Genomic DNA, 13,306 nt, shown 5'->3' with positions numbered 1-13,306 from the left:
ATGTTGTACAATATCCAAGCCTAGACAAAAGGTCTGGCCCTCGCGACTCAAGAGACTGCCACTTACAGTTACTCTAAGAAATGGTTTATGCTACCAGTTATCAGTTAATTGCTATCAGTTAATTGGGAATTGTTTTCACAGAAATGGCTTCCTTCTTTGACTGTAACCATGGCCGAAGTCATCAATTTTATGCTGAAAGCATTCTTAATCCTGATGCATTTATTGCTTATCCTTGTAGATCCTACACATCTTTTAAAACAGTAAGTAAATCCTCTTACTTGGAATTTAATTATAAAGTAATTTTTTGAAACACAATCGTCCAGCTAAACATTAGGGTTTTGAGTAGGTAGCAAAAAAAATACACCTCCATTTTGGGAAATAATGGATTGTTTCTGTGCTGAGTACTGAACAGTAGCTGGGATTGCTGGAGGGTTGAAATAACTCAACCAACTGTTTATATTCTGGTTGTTTCAGCTCTTTTGAAGATTATATACAATTTTGCTTTTTTGGCCATTTGTTGTGCAGTAATTAGGTGCTACTGTGTAACAGGCATAAGTCTAGGGCAAAAATATTTCTGCATATATATTTTAAATGTCATCTTCAAAGATGCCTTAAGAAGGCTGAACTAATCAATAGCTACAACCAAACATATTACTATTTACTTGGAATATGAACATTATTTTATTAAAATGTAATTATTTATACAGAGCAGAACTAAGGCATAGATAGCTCAGAGGAGTTTCACACAGATCAATATGTGACAAACTACCAAATCTGATTTTACTTGAGTAAAAGAAAGAAAATCTATTTTATAGTGGGAAATGGAAAAGATCTTCATTCTTGTGCTTTAGAGACCTAATCCCCTGTTTTATCACGGTAGAAAATGTGGGTGTTCAGCCGAAGTTTATGGTAAATAATAGTACTTTGCAAATAAGCCCTGTGTTGTGACATGAAGACGCATTTCCCTCTTGGCTGCAGAACTTGGCAGATGGATGAGTTTAGGCCATGCTCTCAGTTTCCTGCCATTCTCAGAAAGCTTGACAGCCAAACATTAGCATTTCCCACATATCCTCCTTCTCCCCTCTCTTCTTCCTGCTGTGGCTGCTGCTCTGAGCACCCAAGGGATCCTAGCATTTACTTCTAGTGGAAGCAGGCCCTTGGAGTCATTGTATATTTGGAGATAAGAGTTAATCTGCCAAATTGGAGAACACTTAGAAGCTAGCTCCTGCCACAGGGATGCTACATGTGGTTACAAACTGTTAGAATGAATCAATTTCCTCAACATATTTTATTGTACTGTACCCAAACAGTCATACAATCAAAGTAAGTCAGAGCCAGCAGTGGCATGCACCTGTAGTCTCAGCTACTTGGGAGGCTAAGGTAGGAGATCTCTTAAGCCCAGACATTCAAGGCTACAGTGCGCTATGATCATGCCTCTGAATAACAACTGCATTCCAGCCTAGGTGACAAATTGAGACCCCATCTCAAAAAGTAAGTAAATAAATAAATAGGATGTTACTGTAATCCTAGCCTAAATGTCCATGGTTTATTAAATTAAAAGTTCAAAGCCTAAAATAGCAAATATTCAATCACTGCTACCCATGGTTTTTTTTTTTGAGACGGAGTCTCGCTCTTTCACCCAGGATGGAGTGCAGTGGCATGATCTCGGCTCACTGCAAGCTCCGCCTCCTGGGTTCACACCATTCTTCTGCCTCAGCCTCCTGAGTAGCTGGGACTACAGGCACGCACCACCACGCCCGGCTAATTTTTTTTTTTTTTTTTTTTTTGGTATTTTTTAGTAGAGACGGGGTTTCACTGTGGTCTCGATCTCCTGACCTCGTGATCCACCAGCCTCAGCCTCCCAAAGTGCTGGGATTACAGGCATGAGCCACCGCGCCCAGCTGCTACCCATGTTTTTTAAATGTTCACATTTCATTCCTTTTCCTTTAGATTTTTAAAATATACAAATAAAATTAAAGAAGCCAAGGACCTTATATTCCCATCATTCCTTTCCCTAAGGCAGAGTTGAATTTGATATATATCAAATAAATGCTATCATGTTATAAGTACATTTCTGGATTTGCTGTTTTCATTAAATATCATAAATATAAAATTTGAAATCTACATTGATGTACATAGACCTGATGTATTTATTTTATAGGAATCAGTCGTAATTTATTGATTCGTTCCCCTACTAATGTGAGTTTTGATTGTTTCCAGTTTTTGCGTTAAAAACAATGCCTACCAACTCTGCCATCTTTGTATGTCTCCTTAAGTGCTTGAGTGGAATTCCTTCATGGCATACAACAGAAGTGAAATTATCAAAGCATACATACATTTCCTTCCTTGTTAGACATTACCAAATCACTGTTTAAAATGTCTATTGATTGCTAAAGAAAAATACAAATGAAGGCCACAATTTAGATATAACCCAAGGCCATCCACAACCACATAGCCAAAACCAAGTCATGCTGATTTCCCAGAAACGCCAGCTCTAATCATAAATGAAACAAAAAAACGTGAGCTTTACCAGCTTGTCAGCATGATTCAGGGAAAGTAAACCAATCAGCTATAGACAAATCAACATAAATATCTCTACTTGCCCTAGAGAAGAATGTTAATGTAGAATAGCCAATCACATAAAAAAGTCAAAATACTTCCGTCTTTATAAACTATCCTGTGACTGCTGTAAGCGGGGGCTTCTTACCATTTTCAGTTTGAAGTCTCCCAGTTCAAGGACTGTTCTTTTGTGTGCACAGCAAACTTTTAAAAATTTAAAAATTTGATCTGATTATGTTTTTGACGTTTGAAAAATTATATTCCAGACTGGGAATGCAGTGAAGAATAATACAGCTTTCCAGCAAAAGCGAAGGAGAATTCCCCTATTACACGTATTCAGTGCTGCCAATTGCTTTAATGTTTGCAAATCTGTTGAATATGAAATTATACCTTGTTTTAATTAACACATTCCTGACAACTAGTAAGATTGAGCATCTTTTTTACATAGTTATTGACTATTTGAGTTTCCTCTTCTGTGGATTGTCTATTCATATCATCTACCCATTTTTCTAACAGGGAGTTTCTCTTTTTCCCTCAGTTGCTTTTGTTTTATTTTTGAAAACAGACATGGTGGCCTGTTAGGCACTTTTAAAATGCGTATCTATTTAGATACTTGAGATGTATTATTATTTAATAATATATCACGCGTTTTATTGAAGGGCAACATTTCTAATTATGTAAGTAATCACCTTTCATTTTCTGTCATCAGGGAAATTGCTTCTTTTGTCCCAAAGAAGGTTGCCCAACAATGGGTCATTTTGCTGATAGATTTCACCTCAAAAATATGAAGACTAATGGATTATATTATTTTTTAAACACAGGGTCTCTTTCCCCATTTGCCCGTAAGTATTATAGCTAAGTTTTATTGTAATGCTTTAAGGTACTTATCTTTAAAAATTCAACAGTTTTTATTGAGTGTCTACTAAATAATTGGGCATTGGGCCAGACTGGGAATTCAGTGAAGAACAACACAGTGAGGTCTTTAACTGAGTTTAGGCTAATGGGAAAGACAGCAAGTAAAATCTCAGTTCCAATCCTGAGTAATAAACTTTCTCTTAGGAAACATTCAAGATATGTGCAGAGCATAAAGGTCAGGGAGCCTTTCTAAGCTGACTCCTGTAGGATGAGTAAGAGGGAGAAGGAAAGTACGAGTATTCTAGGCAGAAGGGACCACATCTGTAAATGCCTGGAAGTCAGAGAGAGCAGAAACTGAAAGAAGCCCCTGCCAGGATTGTAGAGACCAGGAGGACAGTGATAGGAGATGAAGTGGGAGAGACAAATTGGTACAGATAATGAGGGACGGGCCTTGTGTCCCAAGTGGAGAGGTTGGGCTTTGTCTGTGGGTGAATGGAAAGCCATTGAAGGGTATTAAGAATTACCAGATTATTTTTATTTTTAGAAAAATCACTTTAGTTTCTGCATGGATTAGAAGGCCACAAGATGGAAGCAGGGTGCCTGTTAGATAATTATTGCCACAATTCAGGGAGAAAAAAAAAAGCAGAGAGGTTGCAAAGATAGTTAGAAGGTAGAAGCAAAATGGATCTAGGTGAATGGATTTAAAAATGCAGAAAAGTAAGGCGTCAAGGACAGTTCTGGCTGTGGATGAGGTGTCATTCTCTGAGCTTGACGACACAGGAAGAAAGGCTAGTGTGGAGCAAGATGATGGGCTAGTTTCTCACATGTTACTTTGGAGCTACCTTTAGGGTTTGAGAGTATGTGTGCCCCATGAGGCAGGTAGAGATAGGGATCTCAGCCTCTGGAAATGGATGTGTTCTACAGGGATTTGGGAGTCACTCAGCCTGTAGTCAGTGTGGTGAAAGTGGATGATGTCCTTACCCAAGAAGAATGTGCCAGATGAGAAGGAAAGAGAGCAGAGAAAGAGGCCCCTGCAAAGGAGACTGAAGAATGGGCAGAGAGAAGGAAGACCAGTGAAAGTTATCATTAAAAGAGCCAAAGAAAGAAAGATGAGGAAGAAGAGAGGAGACATATGCCACAGCAAATTGTTTTATTTTTTTTTTTTGAGACGGAGCCTCCCTCTGTTGCCCAGGCTGAAGTGCAGTGGTGCGATCTCAGTTCACTGCAAGCTCCGCCTCTCTGGTTCAGACCATTCTCCTGCCTCAGCCTCCTGAGTAGCTGGGACTACAGGCGCACGCCACCACGCGTGGCTAATTTTTTGTATTTTTAGTAGAGACGGGGTTTCACCATGTTAGCCAGGATGGTCTCAATCTCCTGACCTCATGATCTGCCCGTCTTGGCCTCCCAAAGTGCTAGGATTACAGGCGTGAGCCCCTGCTCCTGGCCCACTACAAATATTTTTATGACTTCTAAGAATGGAAGTCCTATGTCATCTTTTGTCTATTTCCTTTCTATTGTGGTCAAATGAGACAGGGCCCCACATTTGGGTGAAGAGGCTCACTGGGTGAAGAAACAATTCAACTCTTACTGAGCTTGGCTAGGGTGGTTTCAGTGGAGAGATGGCAGGGGGACCAAGATTCCAGTAGAAAGATAGCAGGGGGACCCAGATTCCAGTAGAATAGGCTGAGAAGAGAAAGAAAATTCTTTGACAATGATTAACTTGGAATTAAAATTCCTCTCTGGTAGGTTTCTTTCCCTTTTTAAATTCTTTTTCAAATAATCATATGAAGAATTGCATTGTTTTAGTTTGTTATTAAGCATACAGTAATTTAAGAATTCAATAAAAAGATCTGTTTAGCTCTAGATGTAAAAATTTACATTTGACCATTTACAAGGGAATGATCCTACTGACAGATACTATATTGATCTGTATCTATGTGTACTGGGCATTCTTAGCACATATCCCTGCAGGAGAAGAAGAATGACTCGCTTTGCCTCTAAATGATTATAAAAGCACACGTCTTCTTGCCCAATAGGTTTCCTAGATTTTTCTGGATTAATTGTCACACTACGGCAAATAAAAATTTGGCTATAGAAAGTATACATGCTATATATATGCCACACAATACAAAGGAAATAGACAAAAGAAGACACAGGACTTCCCTTTTTAAAAGTGATAACAATACCTGGAAAAATAAAGAATGTTCTTTTAAAAATATTATTAAACTATTTTTTTCTGGAAAATTAAAATGTGGCCCATAATGTGTATTTTTAAATGTAGTTTTTCACCAAATTCACCGAAACTAAAGTTATATTTTTGCATGAATATGTGCAGCACTGTTCAAATACAACCCTGAAAATTGTATTTCCAGTAAAGGATCCAGGATGTCATACTTCCCATGTGTTTTTAACCCTTTCTCTCCCTTTCTTTCTTGTTTCCTTATATCTAGGTTGGAGGCACAGATTGTCTGTTAAACTCAGAGGAAGCAAAGTCACTCAAGGGACTGTCTTTCTTCGTGTAGGCGGGACAATTGGGAAAACTGGGGAGGTTGCCATTGCCAGGTAGGCACAGTGAGAAACTGACGCTTTGCACCGTGCTGGGGGCTCAGTAACACTCAGTGAGACTGGCTCAGTAAGCTGTTCAGTCTTCTCTTTTCCTATAATTCCACAGGCTACCATCTTATCTTTGATTCTTCTTTTTACTTCACGTTTTCCAAATATAAAGTAGAAATCATAATTTGTATTTTCTCTACAGTTCCAACTAGAAACAGAAAATGTTAGGAAATGATAACATGAAAATACAGATCTAGATAATAGAGCAAGTGGAAAAAAACTGACAGTATTCAAGGTATATTTTTAATCCCATTCACTTAATATTATACAAATATAAGCATATAGTTTTATTTGTGTAAGTAACAAATGAGACATTTATATAAATTGCTAAATTTCTAATAAGCTGTCTAAGCATTACCCACAGATACAGGACATGTGTTAGAATAGTCAGAGGTTAAAAATAATCTAGTTCAGATGTTCCTTTTGTATCTTTTGCTAAAGCCTCCTTTTGTCTTGAAATTTTCTTAATCTTTTATTTACTCAGCCTTAGCATTTTTGTATTATGTTCATGTCCATTATTTTATTCTGTAATTTATGTCAGAATTAACATTATACATACTAATTAGATGCAACCTGTTTTGCAAACAGATGAATGGATTAGGTGTTTTATCTCTGTGATTTCCATCATCCTCAAACACTGGGCACAGGCACGAACGGCAGAGATTTTTTGGTTATTTTGTCAGTTGAGAGATGCATCAGTTTTATCACTGGCAGAGTTTCTGCACGTCATCTTGCCTTGGTCCAACTGTCTGTAAATATAAGCTCAGTGAGTGATGATCTGGATCCTGGTTGGTGCACAGGTTCCAGCCCACCCTTCTTCTAGCCATGTCTCCCACCATTTGGCTTTGTTCCACCTTCAGTTCAGCGAGGCTACACTGTTTGCACTACCCAGCACTGAATAGATCTCACCCTTACCTTTCTTCAGGACTTCACCCATGCTGTTCCTTTGTTGCAGATACTTTTTCCTGTCTGCTATTTTGTTTCTACCTGTTCTTCATGGCTCCATCAAGCCTCCCTCTGAGAGCAGTTCAGCACAATCATGTGCCTGTGGTTTTGAGGTTCACAGGATGCTGGATAAAAGCTGTGTGATTTGTGCCCTTCACAGAGGCACCTAACCTGGGGCAGCTGGCGATGAATATGCAGTTTCTGCCTCTTTTAAGATTTGTGAGAGCGTTTCCACATCTCTGTTCTTTTGATAACGGCCGAAGAAGCTGTTTGTAATGCTGTTGCATAGTTACCCAATCCTCTTTTAAGAATAAGTAAGCATTGAAAGTTCACAGCAGATTTCTCATCTTGAAATGAAGTCAGCTAGCTAAATTTGTATGCTGGTCTAGTTCTATTCTTCAGACAAGTTTTATAAGTCCAGCTTCTCCATGCTCATGGATAGGAAGAATCAATATCATTAAAATGACAATATCAATAACATGAAAAGACAGATCTAGATAATCGAGCAAGTGGAAAAAAATTGATAGCATATAAGGTATATTTTTAATCCCATTCATTTAATACTATACAAATATGAGCATATATTTTTATTTGTGCAACTCACAAATAAATAAGACCGTTATATAAATTGCTAAATTTCTTTTTCTTTTCTTTTTTTTTTTGAGATAGAATCTTGCTCTGTCACCCAGGTTGGAGTGTAGTGGTGTGATCTCGCCTCATTGCAACCTCCCCTTCCCGGGTTCAAGTGATTATCCTGCCTCAGCCTCCTGAGTAACTGGGATTACGCGTGCCCACCACCATGCCTGGCTAACTTTTGTATTTTTAGTAGAGACAGGGTTCACTATGTTTGCCAGGCTGATCTCAAACTCCTAGCCGCAAGTGATCTGAGCACCTCAGCCTCCCAAAATACTGGCATTACAGGCCTGAGCCCACTGCGCCTGGCCAAATTGCTGAATTTCTAATAGGCTATCTACTGCCCAAAGCAATTTATAGATTCAATGCACCATTGAGTTTATTCACAGAACTAAAAAAAACTATTTTAAAATTCATATGGAACCAAAAATAATAAAGAAAAAGAGCCCGAATAGCCAAGACAATCCTAAGCAAAAAGAACAAAGCTAGAGGCATCATGCTACCTGACTTCAAACTACACTACGGGGCCATGGTACTGCTACAAAAACAGACACATAGGCCAATGGAATAGAGTAGAGAATCCAGAAATAAGGCCACATACCTATAGTTATCTGATCTTTGACAAATCTGTCAAAAACAAGCAATGGAGAAAGAATCCCCTACTCAATAAATGGTGCTGGGATACCTGGTTAGCCATAAGCCAAAGGTAGTGAAACTGGACCTCTTGCTTACACCATATATTACAAGAATTAACTCAAGATAGATTAAAGACTTAAATGTAAAACCCAGAACTATAAAAACCCTGGAAGACAACTTAGGTAATACCACTCAGGACATAGGCCCAGGCAAAGATTTCATGATGAAGATGGCGAAAGCAATTGCAATGAAAGCAAAAATTAACAAACGGAATCTAATTAAGCTAAAGAGCTTCTGAACAGCAAAAGAAACTATCAACAGAGTGAACAGACAACCTACAGAATGGGAGAAAACTTTGGCAACCTATCCATCTGACAAATGTCTAATATCCCACATCTATAAGGAACTTAAATAAATTTACAAGGCAAAAACAAACAACTACATTACCAAGTGGGCAAAGGACATCAACAGACACTTTTCAAAAGAAGACATACACATGGCCATCAAGCATATGAAAAAAAGCCCAACATCACTGATCATTAGAGAAATGCAAATCAAAATTATAATAAGATACCATCTCACATCAGTCAGAATGGCTATTATTAAAAGTCAAAAAATAACATACTGAGGTTTTGGAGAAAAAGGAACACTTACACACTGCTGGTTGGAATGTAAATTTGTTCAACCATTGTGGAAGGCCTCAAGGACCTAAAGACAGAAATATCGTTTGACCCAGCAATCACGTTTCTGATTATATACCCAAAGGAATAGAAATTGTTCTATTGTAAAGACACATGCATGCCTATGTTAATGCAGCACTCTTCATAATAGCAAAGACATGGAATCAACCCATATGTCCATCAATGACAGACTAGATAAAGAAAATGTGGTACCTATATACCATGGAATACTATGCAGCCATAAAAAAGAATGAGATCATGTCCTTCGCAGGAACATGGATGGAGCTGGAGGCCATTATCCTTAGCAAACTAATGCAGGAACAGGAAACCAAATACTGAATATTCTCACTTATAAGTGGGAGCTAAATGATGAGAACACACAGACACATACAACGAAACAACACACACTGGGACCTACCAGAGGGTGAAGGGTGGGAGGAGGGCGACGATCAGGAAAAATAGTTAATGGGTACTAGGCTTAATATGTGGGTGATGAAGTAATCTGTACAACAGACCCCCATGACACATGGTTACCTAGGTACCTGCACATGTACCCCTGACCTTAAGTGTTTAACAAAAAAAAAGTCCAGCTTCACCATAGGTTATATCTTAGCTAACTGGACTTCTAAAGACATAAAGGGCTGCATTGTATGGGCACTGAGTGAAGATAGTTCTTGGAATAACAAAGATTACCCTTAAGAATTTGGAAGAACAGTTTCCTCTGGTAATTAAATCAATTAATTCCACTAGTAATATAATAAGACAGACTCTAGAAACAGCAATATTCATTCGTTAATTCATTCAGCAAATATGTAGGTGCCTACACTGTGCCAGGAACTGTTCTAATTGCTGGGGATGCAGACACAGTTCCTTCTTTCACAGAGCTAATATTGCAGTTTGAGTAGACAAATGATACATTAACAGAAGAATGGTTTTAAGTTATGAAGAAATAAGGAAAGGTGATACAGTATGGAGCAACATGGGGACAAATTTAGTTATGATTGTAGCTTAATCATTTACTAACTATAGTTTAATTTATGTTGCCAACACAACAAAAAAGGGACTGTTTCATCAGAAGGAGAATATTAGCAATAGCCATAGGAAATGGGAGTCAGGAAGCTCTTCTGGAGGTAAGAGATGTTGGTTTGGGTGCCACGACCAATTTGGGTCACAGTGGAGAATTTTTGCATGATAGGGAAGAAACATGTCATTGGTTTCACTTTGGCTTGGATGGAACATACCTTATGCCTCGAGATATGGCACCTCTCTCTGCTCTATTGCTGTGATCAACAAAATGTCTTTTGATCACTAATTTGGTTATCCAATTCCTTTTATGTGGTTAAACAAGGTACCAGAAAAAGGGCACGGGAGCTTTCTGGTTAATCAAAGGGAGGCATTTCCACACTGTGAATTGGTGAACAGGCTTCTGGTTTATAGATAAGTCTCGTGTAAATTTAGTCCACTATTGAGAATTTCTTGATTTCCTGGTGTCAGTATAATCTGGTTTCTGATACTACAAAGCCAAGACCAGATCTTTCACTGTGGAGAAATCACAATAATGCCTCTCTAGGTATTCTCTAAAAATCACCTAGCCAAGCTTTCCATTTACTTCACCCTTCTTTCAAACTTCAGAACCATGCTATTCTGAGATGCTGATCAATACACATGGAAAGAATAAATCTCCTACAAGCAAATGCTAGCAAATACAAGTTTCTCTTCCACAGTGCATACACAGATGTGTTTTCTTTCATTCAGTGCTGTGAACAGCCAGTGCAAACTTATGAGTCTTATTTTTGTTTACAGTGGAAAACTTGAGCCAGGCATGACTTACACGAAATTAATCGATGCAGATGTTAACGTTGGAAACATTACAAGTGTTCAGTTCATCTGGAAAAAACATTTGTTTGAAGATTCTCAGAATAAGTTGGGAGCAGAAATGGTGATAAATACATCTGGGAAATATGGATATAAGTAAGTATTGCTTTTTCCTTTTCATTTTAGTACTTTACATTTTATAAATGGTGTTTAAGCCCATAGATAATTTGAAATGTGCAAGTAGTATAAAAATTTATAGACTTTGAAATTTTGCAATTAAAGAAAAGGAAAATTTAAGAAACCAATGCTTTATTTGCAGAAGTGTTCAAACATAAGAATGACTCATTAAATTGGGGGATCTACCAATGTCTTTTTCTTCCCTGGCGTCAGGTTAAAATTCCTTTTTTTTTTTTTCCTTAAAAACTTTCAGATCTACCTTCTGTAGCCAAGACATTATGGGACCTAATATTCCCCAGAATCTGAAACCATGCCAACCTCAGATACAGTCTTGATGGATTTCTTTAGTAGGAGCAGTGAAGAAAAGTGTCTCCTTCCGCCTGGCATCCAGACCAAATGTAACTCTTGTAAATGACTCCCAGTCATTTGCAAGGGTCTTACTCGGAGTCAAGTACAGGTTTGGTTTTTTTTTTTCTGTGTAGAATGTTCATCTAATGGCACCTTAAAAACACACTGAACCCTGGAACAAAAGATAATTCCTGTGGTCTCTAGGAATCTGGATGTCAGTGACAAAACAGAGCTGTTTTGGAATTTTCCTGAATAAGAAGAGGTGATGCAAATGTACGGTGAGTGTATAAACTCACTGGAAAAAAAGTGAGCCTCTGGTTTGCTGAGTTTTTGAAGTACATTTTCAGATAAAATAATCATTGTTCTAAAATTATATAAAACTATTTGTTATGTTGTTAAATCTTGCTGAGACAAATTATGACTATAGTGCATGATACATAGTAGATTATAACCTTGTGGGTTGATGTGTCTATCTAGTAATAATAAAAACTAATGAGATTGCACTAGTATTTCCAAGGTGTTCCTTGGTGTTCAGGGTGTGCATAAGAGAGATTTTAGAGCTTATCTCTTGTGTGTTCATCAGTTAGCAATGGGACCTGAAGTTCAACAACCCGGGGTATAGCCCCCTTCCTCCAAAAGTCCCTGCCACAGGAGAATTACTCCTCTCCGTGGGTCTTGAAGGCTCCACGGTGAATTTGTATCTAGCCTCAAGGCAGCATTTCATTTGTAAAGCACTTGGATAACCTTTTGTTCTTGCAATAACAATATTACAATATTTAAATATGTCCATTGTGGTTTTTTTTTTCTTTATGTTGCTTCAATTTCTTCCAAGTAAGTTGTCCTTAGCCAGCGAAAGGAGAAATTTTATATTTTCATTTGCTCTGTTTTCTATCACTAGGCTCAGTGTTTAGCCTATAGGTCTGTGCTGTAAATATTGTTGGAGAGAAATGATGACAGATCCTCTGCAGAGGGTTTCTCGATTCTCCTTGGCGCCTCGCTGCCAGCTGAACCTTCAGAAGGACCCGTGGATGTACATAAATAAATCTGTGCTGTGGCGGAAAGCAGAGAAGCAAGTGGGATACTCTCCCATTTTGCGAGTAAGGGATGGAAGATTACTGGGGAGAAGGAGGAAAACGGGTTCAGGGACATTTGGCATGATCCAGCGGTGTGCACTGCTCTCACTCGTGGGCTGCACATATTCACACCTAGGCCAATCCAGGAGCAGAGTGGCTATGAGTAATCTCAGTAGAAGGGACTGAGCCGTTCTGAGTAATTGTGTCACAGTCCAGCATTCATTAGCAAGCTGGTGGTGAAGTCAGCACAGGCCCTCGGGGAGAGAAGTCTTCCTGAGAGCAGCTGTCCCGAGCCTGCGCAGGTCCCAAGGTGGAGGAAGAGTTATGGATCCGGCCGTGGCATTAGGCAACATGAGTACTAGCTGCCTCCTCACCCAAGAGGTCTCTAGGCTGGCTCCTTCAAGGCTTGAAAAGACTAATGGTAGTCAATTAACTTCCGAGAACCCTATTTTAATAAAGTATAGACTTACTGTCCTATAGTTCTTAATATCTGTCCCCTTTTTTGCATCATAAGAACGTGTGAGGATGAAAAATAGTGCATGAACTATCTAGACAAAGGAATTCCAAAAGTTCAAGGTGACGCCGTTATTTTCTGTGTGTGCTATTCCCTAAGGAAGCACTAAAAAAATGATTCCCTTTCCCTCTGAGTGCCCTGCATTATTGTAGCATAGCAATTATGGCCTACTACTGTTTGAGCAAGGACTATTACTGAATTGTTCTGCTTCCTGAATGAATGCTGAAAATGCAGTCCAATTACCCAATACTCCCTCCACTCTGTGACTATTAACACACTCATGCCTGGTCATCATATCACTCACAAATGCCCACCTCCAACTCGCCAAGCGGAATGTCCTCTTTGACCACAGCTGCCCCCCCTTCCGGCTTGCTGAGTGACTTTTTTTTTTTTTTTTTTCTGTTAGACAAAACCTTAACCTTGAATGCTTTCGGATTTCTTTTCTCTGGGCCGGCACC

General features: G+C 38.7%; 1 protein-coding gene across 1 annotated transcript in view; it reads left to right on the top strand.

Annotated features, from left to right (window-relative positions):
• PNLIPRP3 (pancreatic lipase-related protein 3) overlaps positions 1 to 12,042 on the top strand; it is a 49,942-nt gene extending 37,900 nt beyond the window's left edge. Inside the window, exons 8-12 of the mRNA XM_012001131.1 lie at positions 142 to 260; positions 3,269 to 3,401; positions 5,865 to 5,976; positions 10,725 to 10,892; positions 11,167 to 12,042. Of these exons, the coding sequence (XP_011856521.1) occupies positions 142 to 260; positions 3,269 to 3,401; positions 5,865 to 5,976; positions 10,725 to 10,892; positions 11,167 to 11,248 (614 nt within the window). The 3' untranslated portion in view covers positions 11,249 to 12,042. The remainder of the gene's footprint in view (positions 1 to 141; positions 261 to 3,268; positions 3,402 to 5,864; positions 5,977 to 10,724; positions 10,893 to 11,166) is intronic.
• The last annotated feature ends 1,264 nt before the right edge of the window (positions 12,043 to 13,306 follow it).

Source organism: Mandrillus leucophaeus, unplaced genomic scaffold (genome assembly GCF_000951045.1).
Source record: "Mandrillus leucophaeus isolate KB7577 unplaced genomic scaffold, Mleu.le_1.0 Scaffold65, whole genome shotgun sequence".
Classification (NCBI taxonomy): Eukaryota; Metazoa; Chordata; class Mammalia; order Primates; family Cercopithecidae; genus Mandrillus; species Mandrillus leucophaeus.
The sequence above is the reverse complement of the archived record's forward strand: the minus strand, read 5'-3'. Positions and strand labels throughout refer to the sequence as shown.